Source organism: Phoca vitulina, unplaced genomic scaffold (genome assembly GCF_004348235.1).
Source record: "Phoca vitulina isolate PV1807 unplaced genomic scaffold, GSC_HSeal_1.0 scaffold92, whole genome shotgun sequence".
Lineage (NCBI taxonomy): Eukaryota > Metazoa > Chordata > Mammalia > Carnivora > Phocidae > Phoca > Phoca vitulina.
Window position 1 is genome coordinate 721659 of NW_022589795.1, and position 24358 is coordinate 746016.

The 24358-nt window shown below is 51.7% G+C and overlaps 1 protein-coding gene across 1 annotated transcript; it reads right to left on the minus strand.

Annotated features, from left to right (window-relative positions):
- Window positions 1–665: 665 nt before the first annotated feature.
- Window positions 666–24252, minus strand: RAB5C (RAB5C, member RAS oncogene family). Its single transcript, XM_032396495.1, has 6 exons — window positions 24118–24252; window positions 5376–5628; window positions 3660–3811; window positions 3332–3454; window positions 2103–2196; window positions 666–1613 (listed from the first exon to the last, which is right to left on the minus strand). Exons 2-6 carry the CDS (start codon window positions 5539–5541, stop codon window positions 1498–1500), a joined length of 651 nt encoding a protein of 216 aa, XP_032252386.1. The 5' UTR covers window positions 5542–5628; window positions 24118–24252; the 3' UTR covers window positions 666–1497.
- Between the last annotated feature and the right edge of the window lie 106 nt (window positions 24253–24358).

Here is a 24358-nt window from a genome sequence, read left to right on the forward strand (position 1 = left end):
CTGTGGCCCTGGGAGAAGCTGGGGGAGCTCAGTGGACCAACAGCCCAGCCCCTGGCAACTGACAGCAAGAGCTCCAGCAGGGAGCAGCAGAGGGCCAAGGAGGCCTACAGGGGCACCAGGCTCCACAAGCAGCAGAGGGCCCGGACAGACCAGGGACCAGACAGATGGCTTGGACCTGGTGTAGGGCGGTGCCTTGGCCTCATGACCAGCTCAAGGTTCCAGAGGTCACCTGGGAAAGGGTGAGAGGACCCAGCCCTTCACAAGGTACAGACTAACCAAAAAAACCCCAAAGAGGTTGTTTTGGTGTTTCAGAGACCAACTATTTTCAGTCTACGGCCGTCCCACCCTGAACGCACCCGACTATTTTCAAATACAAACTGCACATCACCCCAATATAATCTGGAGGGGGGCGGGGGAAAGGCAAATGCAGGTCCCTCAACTTCGAACTTGGTGAGATTCAGCCCCAGGTCACTCTCACCCCCCCCCCCCCCCCCCAACTTGGTACCATTAAGGGCCTCTTTCTCTTGGTTACCATGACCACAAGCATCCTCTCACTTTTGGAGGGGGGGGGAGCCTTTGTTCCGTAAGATTCAGTGGTTCATTTTAAATTAACTTCAAGTAAGCTAGAGCGGATATGGTCTGATAAACTCTGCCAGAGAAAGACAAGGAAGACAAGCGGAAGGTCGATCGATCGGCTGACTATATTGACAAGATACTGATTGGTTACATGTTGAAGAAAACATACAATACAAAATACAGAAAAAGTTGGTTCCATCCCCTCCCAGTCCCCCCCCCCTTACCCACCCATCCCCAAATACTCATCATCGTGATTTGGTCAGAACAGGGCTCAGAGCCAGAGGTCAGGGTGACGGGGGGGGGGGGGCAGGTTGTGGGCAATGGGTTGGTGGCTGTCACAATAATGCTGTGGTAATGCTGTGGTTTCTCTCCCAGCTGTGAGTCAGGGGGTGAGTGGGGGCTGCAGCCTGATGACAGCCAGCTGAGGGAAGAGCTCTCTCTCCCTTCCCTCACCCCTAGGGCCTGCCCCACCACCCAGAACCAAGCCCACTCCAAACATGGTAAGGATATGGATGCTCTTGCTGAGTCTGCTAATCAGCAAGAGGGAAAGAAGGGTAACTGCTCCAACCCCCGCCTCCCCACATACAAGGGTAGGGGGGAACAGGGGCACGTGGCTACTACCGGCAAAGGAAGAGTGGGAGAGCAGTAGAAAGGGCTGGAAGTGGGAAGAGCAGAAGATCATATATATTAAAAAAGTGACTTAAGACTTAAAATTGAATTAGTATTTGTACAGAAAGGTGCAGGTGGAATAACTCACTCCGGCCTATGATCAAAATTCTATGGAGAAATCATGGCGGACCCCTCCCCCTGCCCCCACCCCCCCCAGTGGTAGCCCGAGTCGTTAAGTGCGATTGGTTAGAGTGGATTCCAGTCGGGTCGGTCAGGCGGAGGAGGCGGGGGCCGCGGGCAGGCAGGGGGGGCTCAGTTGCTGCAGCACTGGCTCCGGCTGGCTGGGCTGTTCTCCTGGAGGTCCACGCCTCGGCTCCGGCTCGGAGCACCAGCTGCATTCTGGGGCTCGTTCTTGGGAAGCTTCTTAGCTGTTTGGAAGAGGAGGGGAAAAATGTGTTTGTGGGGGTACCCCAATGCTCTTCCAAGTCCACTTGAGTGGAAGCTGGCCTTTTTACCACCCCATGTGCGATAACCCATTGAGGGCTCTGCTTCTATGTGCCACGTGCATTCTGAGTGATTCAGGAAACTGAGGCAAAGAGAGGTTAAATAACCTGCCCAGAACCACAGAGTTAAGTAATAAAACAAGGATTTGAATCTGGGCAGGATGACTCACTACAGAGCCAGATGGGCCTAAAAATCCTAAGTATTAGGTTAGGGGGAGGGTCATGTAGGATGGGTGATAAGCCGAAGGGTCAGAAAGTAAAATGTAGAGACTTTGGCCCCAGGCTTTAGAAACTTCTGGGGTGAACTATCTACATCTGGGAATCAGATAAAGAGATCCTACAGACCTACTACATACTACAGACAGCAGGCAAGTGACAGGACCCAGGTCAGGGGAGAGGAGGCGAGCAACTCACCTATTGCCATGAAAATTTCATTCACGTTCATTGCAGTCTTTGCTGATGTCTCCATGAACAGCAAACTGTTGTCGTCTGCATAGGCTTGTGCTTCCTGATTTGGATGGAGGTGAGAAAGTGAGTAGGAGGGAAATGATGACAGTTGGCAGGGGCCAGGGCCCAGGATAAAAATCTCCCCTCATCACAGTCGCTTTATACACAACAGAGACAATGCAGGGGTTTTCAGGCCGAGGGCTCTCCTGCCCTGGGTGCCCCCCACCGCAGACACCTGCACCATAACCCCAAGGCCCCCACTTCATGTACAGCACCTTTCAGCTCACAAACATTGGCAGATGTTTCACTCAGGTTTCCCTAGGTCCATTCTGCCTTCTTGCTCTTCAAAATCACTAAGCTAGGAAATACTTCTAGAAAGTTATCCTACAAATGCACTCGCACATATAGAAAAAACACAAAAGTATGTGGATGTTGACTGTAGTGCTCTTTCTAGTCTTTCGATGCTACAACCAACCTAGAAGTCCATCGGTTAGGGCTTGGTAAAAAAAAATGCACAATATATAGAGCACACTCCGATCTATGTAAAGAAAGGGATTCAGGGGCAGCTGCGTGGCTCAGTCGGTTAAGCATCTGCCTTCGGCTCAGGTCATGATCCCAGGGTCCTAGGATCGAGCCCAACATTGGGCTCCCTGCTCAGTGGGCAGTGTACTCATTCCTCTGTTCCTCCCCCACCCAGCTCTCTCCCCTCCTCCTCCCTCTCTCTCCCAATCTCAGATAAATAAATAAAATCTTAAAAAAAAAAAAGGGGGGATTCATACATATGTGCACATTTCTAGAAAAATAAACTGATGAATTTGGGGGAAGGGAGATTGAGTTTCTGGGTTAGGGATTTACATTTCGTTCTATATACCTTCTTGTACTGTGTAAATTTTATTTGTGCATGTATTATGTGGAAAAAAGTAATTCTTTTTCAGTATGTTTCATTAAAAAGTGAGTTTACACAAAAAATAAGCAGCAGCTTCAGCGATCCTTATGCATACACACGTCACCAACCGACAAGAACAAGGAGGCAGACAATTGCTTTAGGCCCTCGCTCAAGTCAGGAGGGGACAGCAGATCAAAGCTCCCAGGCCACCTCCCAGCCTGGCCCATCACAAAGCCCCCAGAGCAGGCTAGGCTGAGCTGCGAGTGGAGCTGGCTTACTCCGCCCTGCCAAGTCCTGTCCATCCCCCTACCTGGAATTCCACGGCTCTCTTGCTGGCCAGGTCCGCCTTGTTCCCTGCAAGCGCGATGACGATGTTGGGGCTGGCCTGCCTCTGTAGCTCCTTCACCCAGTTCTTGGCCCGTGCAAATGTATCCTGGGGAGACAAGGCCAGAAGGTCAAAGAGACAGAGGAGGCATTCTGCCCAGGGCCACTCACTAGAGAAGCTCGAACTGGCAGAGCCAAGGTGTCTAAGAGGTCACGGCCCTGAAGACTCTGGTGAGACACCCCCAAACGACAGAGGAAATCTGCCCACACCCCATCCAGGAACAAAGTGTCGAGAAGTAAGGGGAAATCTTTACTGTGTTGGTGATGTCATAGACCACGATGGCAGCCTGGGCCCCCCGATAGTACATGGGGGCCAGGCTGTGATACCGCTCCTGTCCAGCTGTGTCCCAGATCTCAAATTTGACTGTTGTGTCGTCCAAACAGACCGTCTGCGTGAGGAAGGCCGCTGGAAGAGGGAAGGCAGGATTACAGGCAGGAAGGAGCTCCAGAAGCCACCCCACATACCTCTAGTACTCTGTCTGAGCTCTGGCGTTTAGAGGCCCTCTGCTGAGATGGGCCCAGAGAAGCCCCCAGCCCAGCAGCCAAACCAGGTCCGAGCAGGGCAGGCGGAGCTTGTTTGTTTCTGTCATGGGTCGAGGGGGCAGGGGGCCACACAGGCTTTACAGACCCACACCAGGCAAGGGCAGCGGGAAGTCAGCCTGCCCGTGAGCCATTTCGGCAGCAGCCTCTGAGGAGGCATGTGGCAAGGGGCAGGAGTGGCAAAACCCAGGGGAAAGCTGACTCCAAGCACAGAAGGGTGGGCCCACCCACCCACTCCTCCTCCTCCTCCTCCCCCTCCTCCCTCCTCTCACAGAGAACAGTCCAGCTGGAAACCTCTACAGTCCCTCAGTTTGCTCCAGCCCAGGGGTGTTACTGGCCTTCGGTTTCCTGAGGACACTGTCACACACTTAGCTACACTGGGGACGCCTGAAAGTACACGCTGTTCTACTGCCAGGCGGAGGCTGGGTGGCTGGCTTCCCAGCTGCCCCTGCCACCTCCAGGCATGCTGGCTAGCTACCAACCCCAGTTTTGACCTTGACCCATTCCTGATTGGCCACCCTGTGGTTCGACCTTCAGGGAACACACACACACACACACACCCTATCTTTGGCCTGAGGAGACAAGGAGCCCTGTGGCGCTTGTGCATATGCTCAGAGGAGGAGTCCCAGAGCTGGGAGAGGCAGGTGGGAGTCCCCTTTGCCGCAGGACCCAAGAGAGGATCCCAGAGAGCCCTGTGTGGAAGCCCGCTCTCCTTATCTGCCCTCCCCCCACCTCCATGAGGGGCCTGGGAGCTGCCTCACTTCCCTCTCTCCGGCTCCTGACTTGAGTGCTGAGGAGGCAGCAGAAGACTGCTGACACGGCCCATTTAGCTTCCAGCTGCCTGGAAACCTCCTACCAAGAGGGTAGAGAAAGGATGACTCAAGCCCAAGGTCGGCCCTGGCCCCTCAAGGTTTGTCCTGGCCACTGAGACAGGGGACTGAGTCCAGACCGTTTCATGCTAAATGCTGACTACTGGGAAATCAACGACGTGCTCTGACCTCAAAGCTAAAGGTCAACTTCAGAAACGCTGGTCCACTCACCAGGCCATTTCCCCATTCTGGAAAGTAGGAGAGGCCAGGACAGATGCACTGCCTGGCACAGTAAGAAGGACCCTCAGAGATCCAGACCCAGCCTCTCCCCTCCCAGAGGCCAGGTCAGTGGAGAAGTCTTAGCCAAGACCACACAATAATCCAGTGGCATAATTAGGAGAAGCAGCCAGTTTTTGACCACGAGCTAACTTTTAACGGATGATTGCTGGGACTCTGGCAGGGAGATCGGCTGCTGGATTCAGTTCCAGGGCCCAGCTGAGGAAGAGGTGCTGGCGCCCCCGGCTTGTTTATTCTCTCTGGGCAGGCGGCTCCCTTCTCCTCAAGGCCAAGGCATTTCTTTGGCATTCCTGAGGCCACCCCCACTCCCCTGTGCCCACTCACCTCCAATTGTGCTCTCCTGGTACTCATGGAACTGTCCCTTGACGAAGCGGAGGACGAGGCTAGATTTGCCCACCGCAGACTCCCCCAGCAGGACCAGCTTAAACTGACAGATCTTGTTCCCAGCAGCTGGTCCGTTGGGTCGTGCTGCACCTCCCCGACCCGCCATGGCCCGTCCTGCTGTAGTGGTACCAGTGAGCGTGGGGCAGGGGCCGGCGCTGTGTGAAGAGGCGCTGAGTGAGGAGGGGACCTCCAACTGCAAGAGAGATTAGCAGTACTGCTCAGGCCAGAGATGCTCGCACAGTGAGGCCTTCTTCCATCACAGGTCTTTCCCTCTGCGCTCCCCAAGGGAGCTGACTACCTCCCCTCCAGCCAACTCCCGGCCCCCCGGCCCCAGAAGTTAGCAGAAGGGCCCTAGCTAGGATGTACTACATATGTATTTGCTCTACAATCATCTGAGCAGTGAAAGTGGTCTCCCAACTTTAGGCTCATGGTTCTGAGCAAACATACTGACTTCCCAATCCCAAATATGTACGTGTGCATACAAATTAAACACACACAGGGAGGACGAGCATATGGCAGCCTGGTGACAGTTAACAGTCTCCTTGGGGTCCCAAAAAACCACCCGGGAAGACGCTAGGATCTAGGTGAACAAACAATGAACTTGTGGTCCGGTAGCTAAGATCACAGCCCACCTCTGTGCAAAGCCAGAGCGGGTGGTGAGGCTGACCAGGGCACGGGGAGTCCCATTAGAAAGCTCATCCTCAGGGCGCCTGGGTGGCTCAGTTGGTTAAGCGACTGCCTTCAGCTCAGGTCATGATCCTGGAGTCCCGGGATCGAGTCCCGCATGGGGCTTCCTGCTCAGCAGGGAGTCTGCTTCTCCCTCTGACCCTCCTCCCTCTCATATGCTCTCTCTCTCTCTCATTCTCACTCTCTCAAATAAATAAATAAAATCTTTAAAAAAAAAAAAAAAAGCTCATCCTCAGACAAGGTGCTTGGTCAACCTTGTGGGCACTCAGGGACCAGGGCCTGGCCAGTGCAAGTTGCTATCAAGATAGCCATTTTGTCCTGCCATCTCTAGAAGGACCGACCAACTTTCTCAGTCTGAGGCTGGACTGTGCACCGGGATCAGAGCCTCATTTCACTCCTCCATCCTGAACCTCTTCCCTCAGTTCTCTCATTTGTGATGGGCCAGGAGTCTCATACACATTAAAACACAAAACACACACAAAACCAAACACACACCAAAGCCAGAGAGCTCCGCCGGCAGTCAGAACGGCTGCCAAATTTCCCTTATGAACAGAGACCTCAGTTCCATTCTCTACTGGCAGAGGCGGAGGGTGACGCAGGGAAAGAGCTGGGGAGGTACGGGAGGGCAGAGACAAACAAGGTACACTGAGACCTGCACCCCCAGCAGCTGGTGAAAGCTTAGTCACTGTTAGCGATAGTTTTGGAGGTGCAAAGAAGGATGAGGAGCCTATCTTCAGAAGCCTCTAGAAGACTTATACTAAAAAAATACTAGAACATATACACAATGTTTTACAGATGAGTGCTGAGAGGAGGTATTTGATCCTGAGCATCTGTACAGCATCTGAACCCAAGCTGGAAAGAAAAAGTTTTGATTCAACTGCCCTTGGCATAATGGAGTCAATGCAGGAGAAGTCTTTAGAACCAGATCCCAAGTCCAGCCCTGACCTGCCCCCTGAGCTAGGGGTGCATTCCCCCGCAGTCAGAGGACGGGGGCGTGAATGCAGAGAAGGATAGATCTGTGGGAAGCCATGGGCTGTGCTCACGCAAGAAGCTGACAGCAAAGGGCTTGCTTTGTTCAATCTGAAATCCTTTTTCACATCTCTGTCCTCCTGGCAACTCATTTAAAAAGTGAGCTTCAGGAAGAATGATTCACTAGCCAGGAACAACAGTTTCCTTTCTGGACTGCGCCAAAGGAAAAGAGGTTTGAAATGGGAGCCACTTCTTCCCCAACAATACAGGAAGGCACTATTGGGGGGGATCTCGATGAGGGACAAGAAATGCTAGTTCTACCATATTTCACAGTTTACGGCGTCTCTTTTCACCCCAGTCACTGATCTTTGCACGACTCTATGGCCCTTTGAGGCAGGGTCTGTGCTTTTGGCTTTTTCTTTTCTTTTTTTTTTTTAAGATTTATTTATTTGAGAGAGAGAGCGCGAGTGAACAAGCGTGTGCCCACACACATGGGGGGAGGGGCAGAGGGAGAGAGAGAATCCTCAAGCAGACTCCCCGCTGAGCACAGAGCACAGTGCCGGCTGGATCCCAGGACACGGAGATCATGACCTCAGCCAAAATCAAGATCCGGCCCCTTTAACCGACTGAGCCACCCAGGCGGCCCAAGTGCTTTTGGCTTCTTTGAGAGCCTGCCTCACAAGGCCTACTTACATACTGGGAATTCAGAGTGCTCACCAAGGAAATCATTTCCAGAGATAGCTAGCATTTACTGAGTGATTGCACAACCATTATCTCCCTTAAGCTTTAAAACAATCTCCCATTTTTTTTTTCGGATAAAGAGCCTGACGCTCAGGTGTTACATGCCTTGCTCAAGGCCATCCAACATATAGGTGACAGAGCTGGACGCAGGTAGCCTGCAAGCTCCTTTATCTCCCTGCCCATCTCCCTGCCGTGGGAAGAATGCTGGAGACAACGCCCCCCCGTCTTTGGTTTCTGGTTGCTGGTGAGTGAGACCCCCTTTTTGTGGCAGCAGCTTTGCTGGCCTGCAAAGTGGGGCTCCAGCTGACAGTCACAGGGAGCTTGCAGGCCCCGAGCACTTCCAACAGTGGGAGGAGCCGCCCAGGGCCAGGCAGGGCGACAGCAGCAGAGGGAAACCACAATGGAATTACGAGTTGGTTATTACCACAAATCCACGTGACAAATCATCGTGGCTGGGAGGCAGAGTGTGGCTGGGGCACTACAGGAGGAGGTATATAGGAATGGGGAGAGAAGATGAAGTCCCTGATTCCAACAAAACCAAAGCGGCTGGGGCTGAGCTACTGCGGTGGGGAGTAACCAGCACCCACAAGTCAAGAAACACAGAGGTAACATCAAAGTCTTGTCCCTATCCAATCAGTGGGTTTCCAAGCCTTCCCAGACAGAACCTGGTACTGTTAACAAGCCAGAAGGAGGGACAAATAACTCTTATCCAGTGGTTCCTGACCTTGTCTGCTCATCAAAATCACCTGTGCAGCCAGCCCCTGGAGGTTCCGATGAAAGTTTGGAGGAGGGCCTAGTCTCTGTATTTTTTTTTTTTTTAATCTTTTTAAAGATTTTTTCTTTCTTTATTTTAGAAAGAGAGAAAGAGCAAGCAGGGGGAGGGGCAGAGGGAGAGAAGCAGACTCCCCGCTGAGTGGGGAGCCCCGACACAGGGCTTGATCTCACGACCCTGAGATCATGACCTGGGGTGGAATCAAGAGTCAGATGCTTAACCGACTGAGCCACCCATACGCCCCTGTATTTTTTTTTTTTTAAAGTGCTGTAGGTGCTCTGCCTGGCACACACTGGCTGGTGACACATTCTGCCTAGACGCGGGTCCTGACTTCCGGAGACACCTGAGCAGACACACATGGTACTTTCTATGGCCTGCGTTGCCTCGTGGTTTTCCTGGCCCCCTTGGCAGTCATGTGAACAAAGGTATTGAACCTTCCCAGACAACAAAGCACGGAGGAAGCTGATTTTGCCCCAAAGGGCACACGAAGACAAGGGGGCGTTTAAGACAGGCGAAGGCCACACCCAGAACCCCAGGAAGCTTTATGCCCTCCGCTCCCAAGACCGGGAAGCTGAGGATGCACCCCCGTAGGCAGCAAAGGTAAATTCATGCACTGAGCTGGCCTGCCAGCTGGGGGAGGGAGTCTCACTGTGGGGAATCTTCTGAACCAATGGCAAGAATTGTCCACGGGTAGTCAGGTGATGGCATTATAACCACGAATGCCATAATAAAAGTCTTCTTTCAGACAAAACCAGGCGCCTGGGTGGCTCAGTCGGTGAAGCGTCTGCCTTCGGCTCAGGTCATGATCCCAGGGTTCTGGGATCAAGTCCTGCATCGGGCTCCCTGCTCAGCGGGGAGCCTGCTTCTCCCTCTCCCTCTGCTGCTCTCCTGCTCGTGCTCTCTCACTCTTTGGCATATAAATAAAAATCTTTAAAAAAAAAATAAAATGATTAAAAAAAAAAAAAAAAAGGGCCAAAGTTGTAGTCAGAGTTTCTTACAAGAGACAGAATGAGCGAAAGATTTTAGTTTTTAAACCAGTTTCTCCAACACCAGGGAAAACACACAAGTAGGATGGATTTCCTCCCGGATATTTTCATGAAGCTGCTAAAATGGGTAGAGCTTCAGACCCATGACAAAAGACTCTCCTTGACATGACCTGGTCCCCTCACCCTCCAAATCTCAACCTTGGTTTGTTCAGAGGCCATGGAGGATAAGCACCATCCCCAACCTCATTAACTTCACAGGAAATGGGAGCGATTGCAAGGACTGGGGGGTGCCCTACACTTTCCCCAACAATGCACATGTAAGGGCAGAAGGGACCTGCGCTCCTAAACATATACCAGCCAGCTCTGGGGCTGAGGGCAGCAGAGAGAGAAAGAGCAAAACGCTGCTCCTTCCTTACTCTGGTTTTTCTCTACTCGGGACACTATGGGTAAGTGGGTACCAAACTTTATCAGAATCACCCAGGGTGTTTAGAAAAATAACCCCGGCCAACTGAATTAAAATCTCTAGAGGTGGAGTCCAGAAAATGATTTAAAATAAGTTCCCCCAGGGATTCTAAGCAGCCAATTCAAGCACGCAAGCTACAGCTGATACAGGAAGGAGGCAGGAATGCGAGAGACAGTAAGGCACCCCCAGATCAGCGCCATGAACAACAGAGGTGGCTCAGATTGGGGGTGGGGGCTGGTTCCTGGCTTCACTCAACTACTGAGGCCTTCAAGACACCAGCCGCCGCTGGACCATTGCTCCTCGCCCAAGCCTCCACTAGAAATGTCTCTTCTCTAACCATGAAGTCACCCACTTCATACTTTTTGTCCTTCCTGGTAAAAGGGTGAGCAATTCCAGCTGATGGGTGTCTCTCGTGTTTCCTGTTTGCTTCAGAGACTTCCTCTAGCTGATAGGCCTGGCACAGCCTGGATAGTGAGCTGATTAGGGAAACCAATCAGACTCTGTTGACCAGAGGCTGAGAAGGGCTCACTCAAGGTTAGCCCTTGGAGGGGAGGGGGAAGGACTGAGAACCAAGTGACCCCACCCCGCCCAGGGCCCCCTAAAGGTAGTTCTGGCCAGTGACTCTTCAGCTCTACTTTACTCTAGATGAAAGCATTCCTGAATATTTACCATCACAAGAGCTGGGCAAGAAAAGATGAGAGCAGAAGCAATATGTTAGCTTAAAGAGAACCAAACGTGGGGCACAGGAGCAGAGGTAATTAGGTTCAAAGGTGAAAGTAGAAGACCTTAAAAAGCTCAAATAAGCTGGGGAGGAGATGATTTACCTGTAGGCTCAGGAACACAGCTCTTCCCCAGGGGGAAAATCACCACTACCAGCACAGAGGACCAGAGGGCAGACTCACAGCAGGACTACCCGGGCCTCTGGCTGGTGGCAGAGCCAGAGGGAAGAAAAGTCTGAAGCAACACAAGCCAGGAGCCACATGAGATACCCACTCATCCTTCCCCGGCACAAGTGGCAGGTTAGGACGTGGGAGACTGAACTGAATTCAGTTAAAGCCTGGCTCCACTGTTTATTAGCCAAGTGACCTTGGCCAAGTCAGACAAGCGACTGCTGTCAGCTTCAGTCTCTTATCTATAAAATGCTATTGTTTAATACTGATCGCATAGGGTTGCTGTAAAGGTTAAATGAAACAATACATAGTGCGTACAACACAGTATGAGGCTGGAGGTGAGGCTCCGACAAATGACAGGTTTATTATACTACTAAGGGCCTAACTAGTTTTGACTCACTGGTTGTCAAAGCACAAAGTCCTGGAAGACCTAATCCTCCTCTTTCCAATTACAGAGGAGATGAAGGTGAGGTGAGGTGGCCTGCCCAGGGTCACAGCCAGGTGGTGGCAGAGCCCAAGCCCAGGACTCATAATTCTAGCAGAGCTCCCCCATCACTGATAGAAAACCCAAGAATATTAACGGTGTTATTACAGCCGCTACAAATAAGAGGGGCTGCCACCTTCTATGTAGGCTTTCATAGCATTATGGCTATAACAATGGAAAATGGAGTTTGTATCAAACTGAAAAAAAATATTGCTAGACGGAAAAATTCTACTATCTTGATTTGGGAGGTAGACGCACATATGTACACAAATGTAAAAATCCATCAAGCTAGCCAGCTGAGATGTGTAAAGCTGGTAACATGTAGGTTACAGGTCAATAAAAAGGTAAGGAATGTTTCTGGTATAGAATTTTGCATACAACAGTGAGAAATTAAAGCTTACAAATGACATGAAACCAATCTAGCTCTCCTGTATGTAAGATACCTTCTGCCTCCTCTATAGTATAGCAAAATTCAGAATAATAAAGATGATAAAAAAGATGATGCCTGAATTCGAAGAGGGCCAAGAGAGAGCACCCGGCTGGCTCAGTCAGAGGAGCACGCGACTCTTGATCTCAGGGTCATGAGTTCGAGCCTCACGTTAGGTGTGAAGATTACTTAAATAAATAAAAAAAAATTGAAAAAAAAAAAAAAAAGGAGGCCGAGACAGAACAAAGGTACCCACCTAACAAGGCGCAAGCAAATAGAATTCAATACAAATAGGACTGCTACACACATACTAAGAATGTATTTGTACTTAACTGTGGGCTGAAGAATTTTAAAGTTGTTTCAAAGTTCATAACAAAAAGAGAAGGTGACGTTTATGTCTTTTCAGTGAGAAGAAGGGTTACAACAGTGGTGCTCTGCACTCTCCAACCAGTCCACAGTGTGTGCGCCGAGGACAAGGGGTTTAGGGATGCAGGTCAGGGGATGGAATCAAAGGGAGGAGCATTTTCCTGTGTAACCAGGACTATGGGATTGCAACACAGAGGACTTGTGTCCCACCTGGAATGTAACAGAGGAATCTTGGCCCTGGAAGCCAGAAGCTTAAAAGCCCAGGTTGAGATCTGGGGAGAACGCTGATGGGGTGTGTTGGGCCAGGGCCGGGGCTCCCCATCCCACCGATAAGTAGGGGCTTCAGGATTAGGAGCACTGGCAGCAGGAGGGGAAGGGGGTGCTGCGTTTCCATGGTCACAGTAAGAGGACTCCCTTTCCAGGGGGGAGGTAGGTAAAACACCCCAGAGAGGGGCTCTGAGTGAGCTGGCTCCCCTCTCACTGCAACAGGCCCTTGAATCTGCCCCAGCCTGCCCAACTCCCTTAACCTGATCAGTTTCATCTTACTCCCCTTTCAACGAGAACACCCCTCTGGGGCTGGCTGCCTGGACTCCCCCACCACAGCGGGGCCCTGGCGGAGTCCACAGGAGTGCCAGCTGAGGCCACTAACTGCTCTAATACCTGCAGAAGGGGCCAGGGTGTGGGGGCTCCAGGACGCTTAAGCCCTAGATGCACATGAACAAGTGGTCCTCCCCACCATCCAGGCAGAACCTGGGGCTCTAGAGCCCTTTCCCCTGGGCAGAAAGATGCCAAGCTGAGTTAGGCAGAAGCCACCCTTGAGGGACAGATTCCCAGCTTCCCGGAGCCCTGGCCCAGCAAGAAAGCCTTCCCTGAGCTTTGCTCTGCTTTCTCAGCTCTCCATAACAGACAGTCCCCGAGAGGTTGACAGAAGCCAACTCAGCAAGCGCTAACTTTCAGGCGGAGGATGGAAACCTCCAGGCCCTGCTCCCTCTCTTCCTGCGCCCACAGGGAGGAAGACTGCTGGTGGGATTGGGGTGGGGGGTTTACAACACGTATCTGCTGACACAGCTTGGTCAGTGTGGGCTGCCTGTACTGTCCACAGAAGGGCCCCAGGAGTCAATGGGCAGCTCTGAGATCCTCATTCCCGGGTCCTGCTGGCCACCGTTTGGGTGGCAGATTAGTGAGGAAGGCCAGACACACAGGGGACTGCCTGCGGCTGCAACCAGACAAGGCTCGTCCTGCCTCCTGATTCTAAGAGGCACCAGGGGCCCCAGGCACTCACAATGACATTCCTAAGAGACTCTTCTCCCTAAGAGGGCCCAGTCTCCAACTCAGCACAGCCCAGTCAGCAAGGCTGTGGCAGATTCCCCAGCCCCAACCAGGGCAGCTATGTAAGAAGCCCCAAGCAAGAGCTCGATGTGAAGTCCGGCACCTTCTGCAGCACAAATCCACACCTAGCTACAAGGCAAGGTGGGGACAGGCCTGAGGCTGAGGGGCAGCTCACACCCCACCACCCAGCTCTTCACCTGCCAGTGCCAGGTGAGATGATGAGAAGAGAGCCAGCCAAGGCACAGGGGCTTCCCCAGAGCCACCCACACCTGCCGTAGCCCCAGGGTGGAGCACGGGTAATGTGAAAGCCAGTGAGGACAGGCATGGGGTCCCTGCTGACCCACAAGCCTCACAACTACCCTGTGTTGGTTGATTCTGCTCCTGCAGTTACTATACTGTTTGCTTAGGATGGTTCTAACTGGAATCTCAGCAATGCAGGGCCCATCTTCCCCTCTGGCTTGGGAGGGTCTCTGCAGGGGCCAGCAGCACCAGCTGGGACAGCTGTTACTTCGGCTGCTGCCCAGGCCCAGAAAGACACCAAGAACCTCTGTGAATGTCAGGGTCATCGGCAACACCTGTTCACCCGGCTACTCGTACCAACAAGTGCAACTGACACCCCTCACAAACGCTTCCTGTCTTTACAAAAAAACCGAAAACAAAAGAAAGCCAATTTAATTCACTGCCCTCAGCTCCTAAACAGAGAGCAGAGAGCAGAGACTGTGTTTGAGAGGTGAACGGGGAAAAGAGAATCAAGTATCAGACACCAGCAAACCCAATTCCTCTGGCTTACGACACCACCTACACTGTGATCAGAGGCTGCTCAGAGAACGAGAAACAAGGTTCAAGTTCTCACTGTCAGATCTGAGGGACCAGGGCTGCTCTCAGGAGCCCGGAGACCAAAGCACAATGTTTTAGACTGACTTTTTCTTTCTTAATCTTTGCTGAACAAAATGCAGAAATAGTGGCAGGTGAAGAAACTAGGCAATGAATGGGTCTAAACGAGTTTCAGTGAATGAATCACACTAATACGTCCACGGCCCCAAATTATCATAAGGCTGTTATGGGTGGCACGAGGTTGGATAACTTGGGGGCTTGAGGATTAGGAGTGAAAAGGTAGAGAAATTAAGGGCACTGTTGCAGAAGAGAAGAATCTCACAACAAAATTCTCAAAGGCTGCACTAAGGGTTTCCTTTGTTTTTTTGTGTGTTTAAGATTTTATTTATTTGTCAGAGACAGCGAGCACAAGCAGGGGGAGCGGCAGGCAGAGGGAGAAGCAGGCTCCCCACTAAGCAAGGAGCCCGATGTGGGGCTCGATCCCAGGACCCCAGGATCATAACCTGAGCCGAAGGCAGACACTTAACCGACTGAGCCACCCAGGCGTCCCTGGGTTTCCTTTGTTTTAACAGCACTTAACATTGTGCCTGGCGCACAGTAGGTGCTCATAAATGTGGTGAATGGAGCCTGCAACACAGGCCTGGTTGGGTCTGGCAAGGGATGGGGCAGCTGAAGGCTTAAATCCACATCCACCTGCCAGACTGCTCACCCCCACTCATAGAGCCGCAGCCCAGCCGAGGAGCCTCCTCACTACCCCAGACAGGACCTACTAGGTTCCTTTTGCACAGGGGCTAAGAGCACAAGTGCCAGAGTCAGACGACTCCAGTTCCACTCCCACAGCCACCATGTACTAGGGTGACCTGGTGCTGTGTCACGGCCCCCACTTCCTTACACGTGAAATGGAGAGACTAGTGCGCCCATCTCTCAGGGCTGCTGGGAAGAGGCTACGGGAAAGACTCTCAGTGGAGGGCCTCGCTCTGAGCAAGCACTCGGTAAAGCTGCTGGGGCAGAGAAGCCCCTGGCCCTGGAAGTCCCTACGAAGGAAGCGGATCCTCAATCAGTATGTTCATCCACTAGTCACACATTCCTCTACTTGCAGTATCCCTGGACCCCACTCTTCAATGCCCCTCATTTGGAGAGAACGCTGAACAGGACAACTGCTAGGGTCTGAATGTTTGTGTCGTCCCCCGCCCAAATTCTTATGTTGAAATCCTAATCCCAATGTGATATTATCTGGAGGTGGGGCCTTTGGGAGGTGATTAGGCTTCGAGGGCAGCACACTCATGATCGGGATTAGTGCCCTTTTAAACGAGGCTCCAGAGAGCTCCCTCACCCCTCCCGCCACGTGAGGACACAGCAACAAGCTAGCCCGGAAGGCGGCCTTCACCAGAACTTGACCACGCCGGCTGCCACCCTGATCCTGGACTCCCTGCCTCCAGAACTGTGAGAGAGAAATTTCCTTGCTTAGAAGCCATCCAGTCTGTGGCATTTTGGTATGGCAGCCGGAACAGACTAAGACAACAACTCTCAACAGTGTCCTAGAAAAAGGACCAGCTTACCCTTGATGTCCTGTGTCCTATCAATAACCATAACCTTGTATTATCTGGAGACTGGCTTCCAAAGCCATAAGAATGGAGAGGAGACCACCACGATCCAGAAAAATCAGCAGAGTTGAACCCTCAACCAGGTAAACCATAACCCCTTAAAAAAAGAAAGAAAGAAAGAAAGAAAAAGCCCCACAAGAGAAAGCATCTTAAAACCCAAATACCCTTCCTTCCATTTCAAAGCCTCTTTCAGGAAAGGGAAGAAGTAGTTCAGTTGTGGAGAGGGGGAGGGGACAGGACCAGGACAGCTGACAAAGAAACCAGAGTTCCTTTTAAAGAACCAGGCTGGAAATGCTAGAGGTTTGGAAATTGGCGTCATTAATCACCACAGCCTCTGAGCAGCTCAGAGAGCAATGATGACTAGGAGAGCAGCCAAGGTGAGGAAGGCCACCCACGGCCTCCCCCACGCCCAGGATGCTCTGACAGAGCCACCTGAAGGGGACACACATGCAGCTATGAATAGAATGACTAGAGGCTTGTAAACCAACTCCTGTTAAGATCCCAAGTTAGTGTTTCCAGAAGGGCTCAAGTTACATGTCTTCAGAGGGCTGACAGTACAACAGAAGGATTTAAGCTATTCAATGATTCAGGATCACAGCTCAAAGTGACAGCCTGCCCTGGGCCTGCCTAGAGCCACAAACCCTCCTGAAGGGGAGGTCTGTTTTTGAACGGCAGCAGAAGAACGCTGGCCCGGACCACATGGACTCTCTTATAAGACCCAGAGCCCTGGAAAGTTGGACTGGAGAACTTAGCACCTGAAATACGGGATGATGATATATCTAATCTTCCCTACTGGATAGTAAACTCCAGAGTAAACACCACATCTAACCATTTTTGGATCAGTCCAATCGCTGGATCAGTCAAAGCATCAGGCAGGGTTACGAGAAGTATGAATGGGTGAGTCAAGAAGCAATGGCCCTGCTACTGGGGTCAACTGCCAGGATTCTCACACACCCACATCTCCCTGGGGGGGCATCTCCACCTTGTCTAACTCTGGTGTCTTCGGTGACTAGCCACCAAGAGGAGACACAGCTTGAACCCATACACACAGCTCCATATCAACATACTTAGCGGAAATGGTTACTAAGAAGACAATGTGGTCTTGGAGAGACAGCCGATTCTAGGACTGGGGCAGGAGATAGGCAAAGTGAGCCTGGAACATCTTGCAGTGCCAAGAAGTGGAGAAGTGCTCACAAAATGAAATGGGGGTGGCCCCAAGGGTGCTGACTGCGCTCCCAGTGAGCAGGCCTGGAACAATCTGAGCAATACAACAAAGTAGTATTGGATTATAAACTGAAGGTGAAAATAAATATCCATGAGCCCACACCATTATAAATAAATGAAGAAAGAAAGAAATGAGGGACAACAGACAGATCTCTCCTATACAAGAATTCCAAATAATTCATGCAGATACACTGCCCTCAGGGAGAGGGGCGCCATTCCCCACTCAAGTGTGCGCTACACAGAATGACTTCCTTCCCAAGAGGACAGTACAGAAAGGGGAGGGGAGACAGTGACTTCACGGCGGGGAAACCTGACCCACATCATTTCAGCCAGGTGACCGAGGCTGACAACAGTGATAAGTCATGTTAATTGTATGTGCCCTTGATACGTGATGACAGCAGTGCTTCACCTGTGTGGTCTGCCTCCCCAAAACTCTTAACCCCAGTGTCATCATGAGAAAAACATTTGACAAATCCCGACTGAAAAAAACACACTAAAAAATACCTGAACAGTATTCCTCAAAACGGCCAAGCTAATTAAAAACAAGGAAAGTCTAAGAAACTGTCTCAGCTGAGAGGAGCCTTAAGGATGCACAACTAAATGCAGTGTGGCATCTGGATGGGATCTTAGAACAGAAAAAGGTAAGGAAATCTGAATGAGGTATGGACCTTTCATTAATAATCATGTATCCAAACTGATTCATTCATTGTGACCAATGTACAGCATTAACATAAGATGTTAATAATGGTGGACAGTGGGCAGGTGAGAAAACTGTACTACGGGGTGCATTTGTTCTAAAACCATCCTGAAATAAAGTTTATTAAAAAAAAAATCCTGGGGCGCCTGGGTGGCTCAGTCGTTAAGCGTCTGCCTTCAGCTCAGGTCATGATCCCAGGGTCCTGGGATCGAGCCCCACGTCAGGCTCCTTGCTCAGCGGGAAGCCTGCTTCCCCCTCTCCCTCTCCCACTCCCCCTGCTTGTGCTCTCTCTCTCGTTCTCTCTCAAATAAATAAAATCTTTAAAAAAAAAGGCAGTGGCTCATCTTGTGACAAAATGAAATTCAAGGACTCCAGTGACCATAAACTCACGGTCCTAAGACAGGTTAACTCTACACGGAGCTGCCCTGGGGGCGTGCGGGAAGAGGGGCAGCAGGAGCCGCACCAACAGTCCCCAGAACCGCATTCCACAGGCCCGGGGCCTGGGAGTTGAAAGGCCACGCCAGGAGGTTCCACGAGCAAGGCTGCTCTCACCACTGCCAGTGCACACAGCTGCTGGTGCCACGGTCTCAAGAATGAGCCTATGCAGATACGCAAAGCAGCACCCCTGGACCAGAGTTAAAGTCACTCCCGGTGATCCCTGCTAAGTCCTAGCCTGGCGTCAGTGCCGCCCTACCACAAGACGCTGCAGAAGCCTAGCTACCAGATACACGTGCTGTAGAAGGTGGCCCACGGAACTGTGGATGGCCAAAGCCATGCCTCCCTTTCCCGACGAAACCCTTCACTGGAAAGACTGAGATTGGGAGATCGCTCCCCTCTGGAAATTCAGTTTGTGACCCATCCCCACCCCTGTGTCATCTGCACTGTAACATTCATCCCATTCACCTGTTTGGTCTGTGAGCAACTTGCTAGAGGACGGGCCAAAGATACAGCCCAGGCTTTGGGGTCAGATGGATGCGAGTGACTCCCGGGTTCACCAGGTCTACGCTGTGTAGCTCAGAAAGTTTGTGTTCAAGGACATGAACCAGCCATGGGCATCAAGGGCACCTAGGAATGTCTGCCCCTTCCTTTAACAACCGCAGGAGGGGGCATCCATGCTGGAGACCACGCGAGGACTGGATGCACAGATAAAACAGGACATGATCTGCGCCCCTACAGGGCTCATGCACTAGACAAGGGGTGCTAAGAGGAAAGTGCAGAGAGGAGAGAAGCCCTCAGCCCTTGGGGGAAGGGAAGGCTTCACAGAGGAAGTGACTTTCCACCTGTGCTTGGAAAGCAAAGTCTGGAGATGCGGCTCCCAGGCAGGGGAGGGGAAGAAGAGCCCTCCAGGCAAAGGGAAGAGCACAGAGCCCAGAGATGGGGGGAGAGGGGCTGTGCTGCATTGGGATCCCAGCACAGACTAGATTCTGACTCCTGACTGCCGAGTTCCCCACCTTAACAAGGGGATGAAACACAGTACCGCCCTCCTGGGGTTGTCCTAAGGATTAAGGAGTCAGTACATGGAAGGGCTGAGGAGAGTACCTGGCACACAGCAAAGCTCAAAGAGGTGCGCTTTTACTTGTTTATTGTTCCTATATACAGGAGATGTGGATATATAATCTGAAAACTACTCTCTTAAAATACCAGGCTATTCATTCGGAGGAGTCCCTTAAGAGATATACCAATTCTCCTCTGCCATGGCTCCTGAAAGCCCCCGACCTTGGTGCCATCCCAGTTTATAAATCCTACCTGAAAGCAGTGCTTCTTAAATAGCCCCAACAAGGGGAGAGGAAACGCAAAACCCTAGGAATCTGGGAATTGAACGCCAAGCAGCCTGCCACAACCAAAATATTCTCTTTGAGTTTCTTGTTTTAGCTTAGATTCAGGCAAACTTTGCATTCTAATCTGTAATAGATCCAGAACTGTTTTAATGCAAAAATGTTTAAGATGAAGACGGAAGCGCCTAGAAGACTCCACAGCACATGACCCCAGCAGGGTGGGAGAAGCCCAGTGGGAGAAGCACAGCCAAGGCTTGAGCATTCTCTTCTGTAAAATGGGAAGACAACCCACAGCAATTTTGATCAATATCTATGAGATGAGACAACATGTGAAACCATCAAGCAAAGCACAAGGCATCACAGCAACACCTGGTACAGATGCTGAATCTGTACATATGATGAATTATAATATGCCTTTAAAACCCCACCAATCCACAAAATTGCTATTTGTGTCTATCTATCCTCTGCCAGGACCTGGACTAGCTCCTTTACCCTCTGTTTCCAATTCTGCAAAATACTTTGTATCCCCATTCTACTGGAAGAAACAGAGGCTCAACAAGGTCACGGAACAAGTCCAAGGCCCTGTGACTGGTAAATGGGGGAGTCCAGATGACAACTCAGCTCTGGCTGACTCTAAAGCTCTTGCACTTTCCCCCCTACCATACCACCTGTTTACTGGGCAAGGGTCAGAGGAAGAAGGCTCTCTCTAAGAAGTACTTGCTTCATGGGGTTAAATTTATGATCTCGCTGTTTCCATGTAAATTCTAGTGAAAGGAGCTCCTGGTGGAGAGCCACAGTCTTCCCACCTGCAAGCAGCGGCAGCACCAAGGGGAATTGGGGGGGGGGGGGGCGGGCAGCAGAAGCCGCCTCTGCTGGCTCCCATTACCCATAACCCTGTCCAGAGAGACCCCTGAGCCCACTCACTTTTACTTTCATTTTCTAGCCATCAGGACTTTCAGGTTCCAAGAATTAATGGTACAGATGTCAGCAAACTGTCAGGCCCTGAAGAGTACTGACCTGGGACTCATAACTGCCATGGTCCCCAGAGGCAGAGGAGATGGGGATCCAGGAGGACAGGAGGGTGGGGAAGAAAATGGAAGCAGAGGAGGGGCATCAATGACAGGGATGCTTAAGGGTCTGCCTGGGGCCTCTGCTTGCTCATCCTACATGCTCATTCCTTAAACAGACCCAAGGAGGGCTCACTCTTCGGGAAGATGAGGCACATCGAATCCCAAATCCCAAGCCCCGGCTCTACCACTTTCTAACTGGATGATCTAAGGCTAGCTACTTAAATTCCTTCAGCATCATCTTTATTTTTTTTTTTTTTAAGATTTTATTTATTTGACAGAGAGAGACACAGCTTGAGAGGGAACACAAGGAAGGGGACTGTGAGAGGGAAAAGCAGGCTTCCCGCAGAGCAGGGAGCCCGATGCAGGGCTCGATCCCAGGACCCCGGGATCATGACCCGAGCCGAAGGCAGACACCCAATGACTGAGCCACTCAGGCGCCCTCTGAGCCACTCAGGCGCCCCAGCATCATCTTTAAAACGGAGATACAAATCCCACTATCTCCCAGGACTCTGTGAGGAATAGGTGTGAACTTTGTTTCCTGTGAGAAACATGTGTGAAAAAACTGCAACTTTATTTTTTTCTTAAAGATTTTATTTATTTATTTGACAGAGAGACAGAGAGAGAGCACAAGTAGGCACAGTGGCAGGCAGAGGGAGAGGGAGAAGCAGGCTCTCCACAGAGCAGGGAGCCCGATGTGGGGCTCGATCCCAGGACCCTGGGATCATGACCTGAGCCGAAGGCAGACGCTTAACCTACTGAGCCATACAGACACCCCAAAAACTGCAACTTTAAAATGATTTCTAAAAATCTGTTGTTGGGATGCCTAGGTGGCTCACTCAGTTGAGCGTCTGCCTTCAGCTCAGGTCATGATCCCTGGGTCCTGGGATCACCCCGCATCAGGCTCCCCACTCAGCAGGGAGTCAGCTTCTCCCTCTGCCCCTCCCTGCCCCCTGCTCATGCTCTCTCGCTTGCTCTTTCTCTCAAGTAAACAAAATTTTTTAAAATAATAATAAAATTGGTGCGCCTGGGTGGGTCAGTCATTAGGCGTCTGCCTTCAGCTCAGGTCATGATCCCGGGGTCCTGGGACTGAGCCCCACATCGGGCTCCCTGCTCCGCAGGGAGCCTGCTTCTCCCTCCCCCACTCCCCCTGCTTGTGTTCCCTCTCTCGCTGTGTCTCTCTCTGTCAAATAAACAAATAAAATCTTAAAATAATAATAATAAAAATAAAATAAAAATCAGTTGTTACCACCTCTCTATTGTATGAAGGCAGGAAAGGACAGCTAGTTGGAAGAAGCAAGAGAGGAGAGGCTTCTGTGTCACACAGAGCCCTCCCTCTTTCTGCCAAGCAACGTCAGATCACTGCTTGGAACTCTACAATCCCTGGATGCCAGAAGTGGCTGCCTAACTACCCGGGGCACTGATGCCTTCCACGTCTCCCTGAAAGGGAGAGCTTCTCCTTCAAAAAAAAACCTGTTTCAGAATCCTAGCTGGGAGAGCATGTCCAGACAAAGAAGGTCCCCTCAGAAGGCTGGCAGCCTCATCCTGGGACTCCCAAAGAGTTCCAGAAACCACAGCTCACTACCAAGGAGGTAAGTTTGGTTAGAGACCAACGGCCAATGAGCAGGCAGGCCTCTCTGGCCCTGCGCCTCAGAGGCACAGGATGACCAGATTAGAGAAACGTGGCTGGCCAAAGAAGTCTCCAACGACCCTCCAAAGAAGACCACACAGATAGAGAGCTTGTGATCCAACCACTGGCCCTAATTAAGGTAGGCTTTCCTGTTGTCCAATAAAAAATGAAATGAATGTATCCCAGGTCTAGCTCAAAAGTTTGTAGGTGTGAGACACTGGTGACTGTCCAGAAGAAGTCAAAAAGGTCCCAAGACAAAAAATGGTTAGCACCTGTAAGGGCAGTAAAGATGGCCCAGAACACTGAAGAGCTACAGAAATTCCCAAAGACTGCATGGTCTTTCCTCCCTCCCTTGCCTGTAGATAGCAAGGGTCAGCCACGGCCTCAAAGAGTCAGGCTACTCTCATTAAGGAACAGTCTCTGGCCTGTACTTTGGCCACATAACAAAACCTGCGAGCCTGGTCTGAGACAACAGCCATTTCACACACCTAAGTCCCAAGCAACAGACAAGGATCAGATGTCAGTACAGGCTGCCTCTTGGAAAGGCTGCGGGGGAGGTGGGGGAATCAGTACTTTCTGGCATGCATGGGAATTCCTTGGGCTACAAAAGTTAGCACATTAAGAACCCAGAGGTGCCACTGTGGTCTCAATTTACTCCTCTGTAATCTACAATTTGTCCAAGCCCAGAAGGGATTGGAGAGGCCCTGAGACTAGGCAGAAGTGACACAGACCTGTTGATCAAGGAGGTGTGTGTGTGTGTGTCTGTGTGTGTGTGTGTGTTTGAGAGTGGGAAAGAGACAGGCCAGGACCCTTCAATTCCACACTCCTCATTTTTGGTCTTTCCCCTACTCCCTAAAGACCAGCAGACAGCAGTCCCAGGAGGAGCAGTCCCTCTGAAGCAGCTTGAAAACCACTCACGTGCTCTGGGAGGACAGGGCTGAGCCTGGAGCAAGGGGGAGGGGGAGAGGAGGGGAGAGAGAAGATAATGAATGGACAGATCCACCCTGATCTGTGATCTGTAGCTAGGATTAAGCAAACCTCAGCTAAATTTTTCAGAGGCAGGAAGAGAGATACACTCCAGAGAACACAACTAGAGAACATAACTAGAGGACAGGGTTGGGGGTGGAGGGGGCAAGACAAGGAGAAGACAGCTCATTCCTAAAAAGTGGCCCAGACTTTAAATTCTGCTGAGATCCTGGCTGGCTCCCTGGCTTGAGGAAAGAGAGGAAGTGAGGAGCTGTGGGAGCCTGTGCGTGTGGAAGGCTCTCACCCAGGACCCCTCTGCCCCCCCAGGAAATCGAGATAAAATTTCTCTAGGGCTGGAGGAGACAATTGTTTTTGTGGGACGGTGGGGGGGGCGGGGGGGGGAGGAAAACGGCGACAGACAGCACTCCTCGCCACCTCTATAGAGAAGGAAGACAAGCTCCTTCATACCTAGGAAAGATTCCTCCAGTTCTGGGAGCAGAGGGAGCAGAATTTGGGGTCTCTCCCTCCCACAACTGGATTGGACAGGCCAGAGGAGAGCCCTGGGGGTTTCCCAAGGCTCATAAGAGGCAGGTAAGGGAAGGAAAGAAGGGCCCCCACTTTGGCCCGACGCCTGGGGAGCCCCTTAAGAGGGGGCTACGGGTCGGGGGAGGGGTCAGTATCCCCCTAAGCCGGCGCTGGGCGGGAGGAAGTGCTGCCCCGAAGAGGCTTCAACGCGAGCGAGACATTAGGTCCCAGGACAGGCACACTCACGGCGTCTCCGGGGCGGCGGCGTTACTTGGGGCCGGGACTCGGACGGGCTCCGCTCCTCTACCCCCCGGCGGTGTCCCAGGCTCCGGCCTCCACTTCCGCCTTTCAGCCGCTCCGGATCCGGATCTCCACCTCAGACCCGCCCCTCAATACGCCCAGGTGACTGACAGGGCCGAGAGACCAATGGGAGGCACTCTTGGCCGACTCACGGTCGACGCCTGTGGGGGACACGGGCGAGGCGGGA

Excerpts from the sequence above, each read along its gene's own strand:
- RAB5C (XM_032396495.1), bottom strand. The coding sequence starts at position 5,541 with ATGGCGGGTCGGGGAGGTGCAGCACGACCCAACGGACCAGCTGCTGGG. Across the intron at positions 3,812-5,375 it reads CCAGGAGAGCACAATTGGAG|CGGCCTTCCTCACGCAGACG; the intron begins GTGAGTGGGCAC and ends TCCCTCTTCCAG. Across the intron at positions 1,614-2,102 it reads TGAAATTTTCATGGCAATAG|CTAAGAAGCTTCCCAAGAAC; the intron begins GTGAGTTGCTCG and ends TCTTCCAAACAG.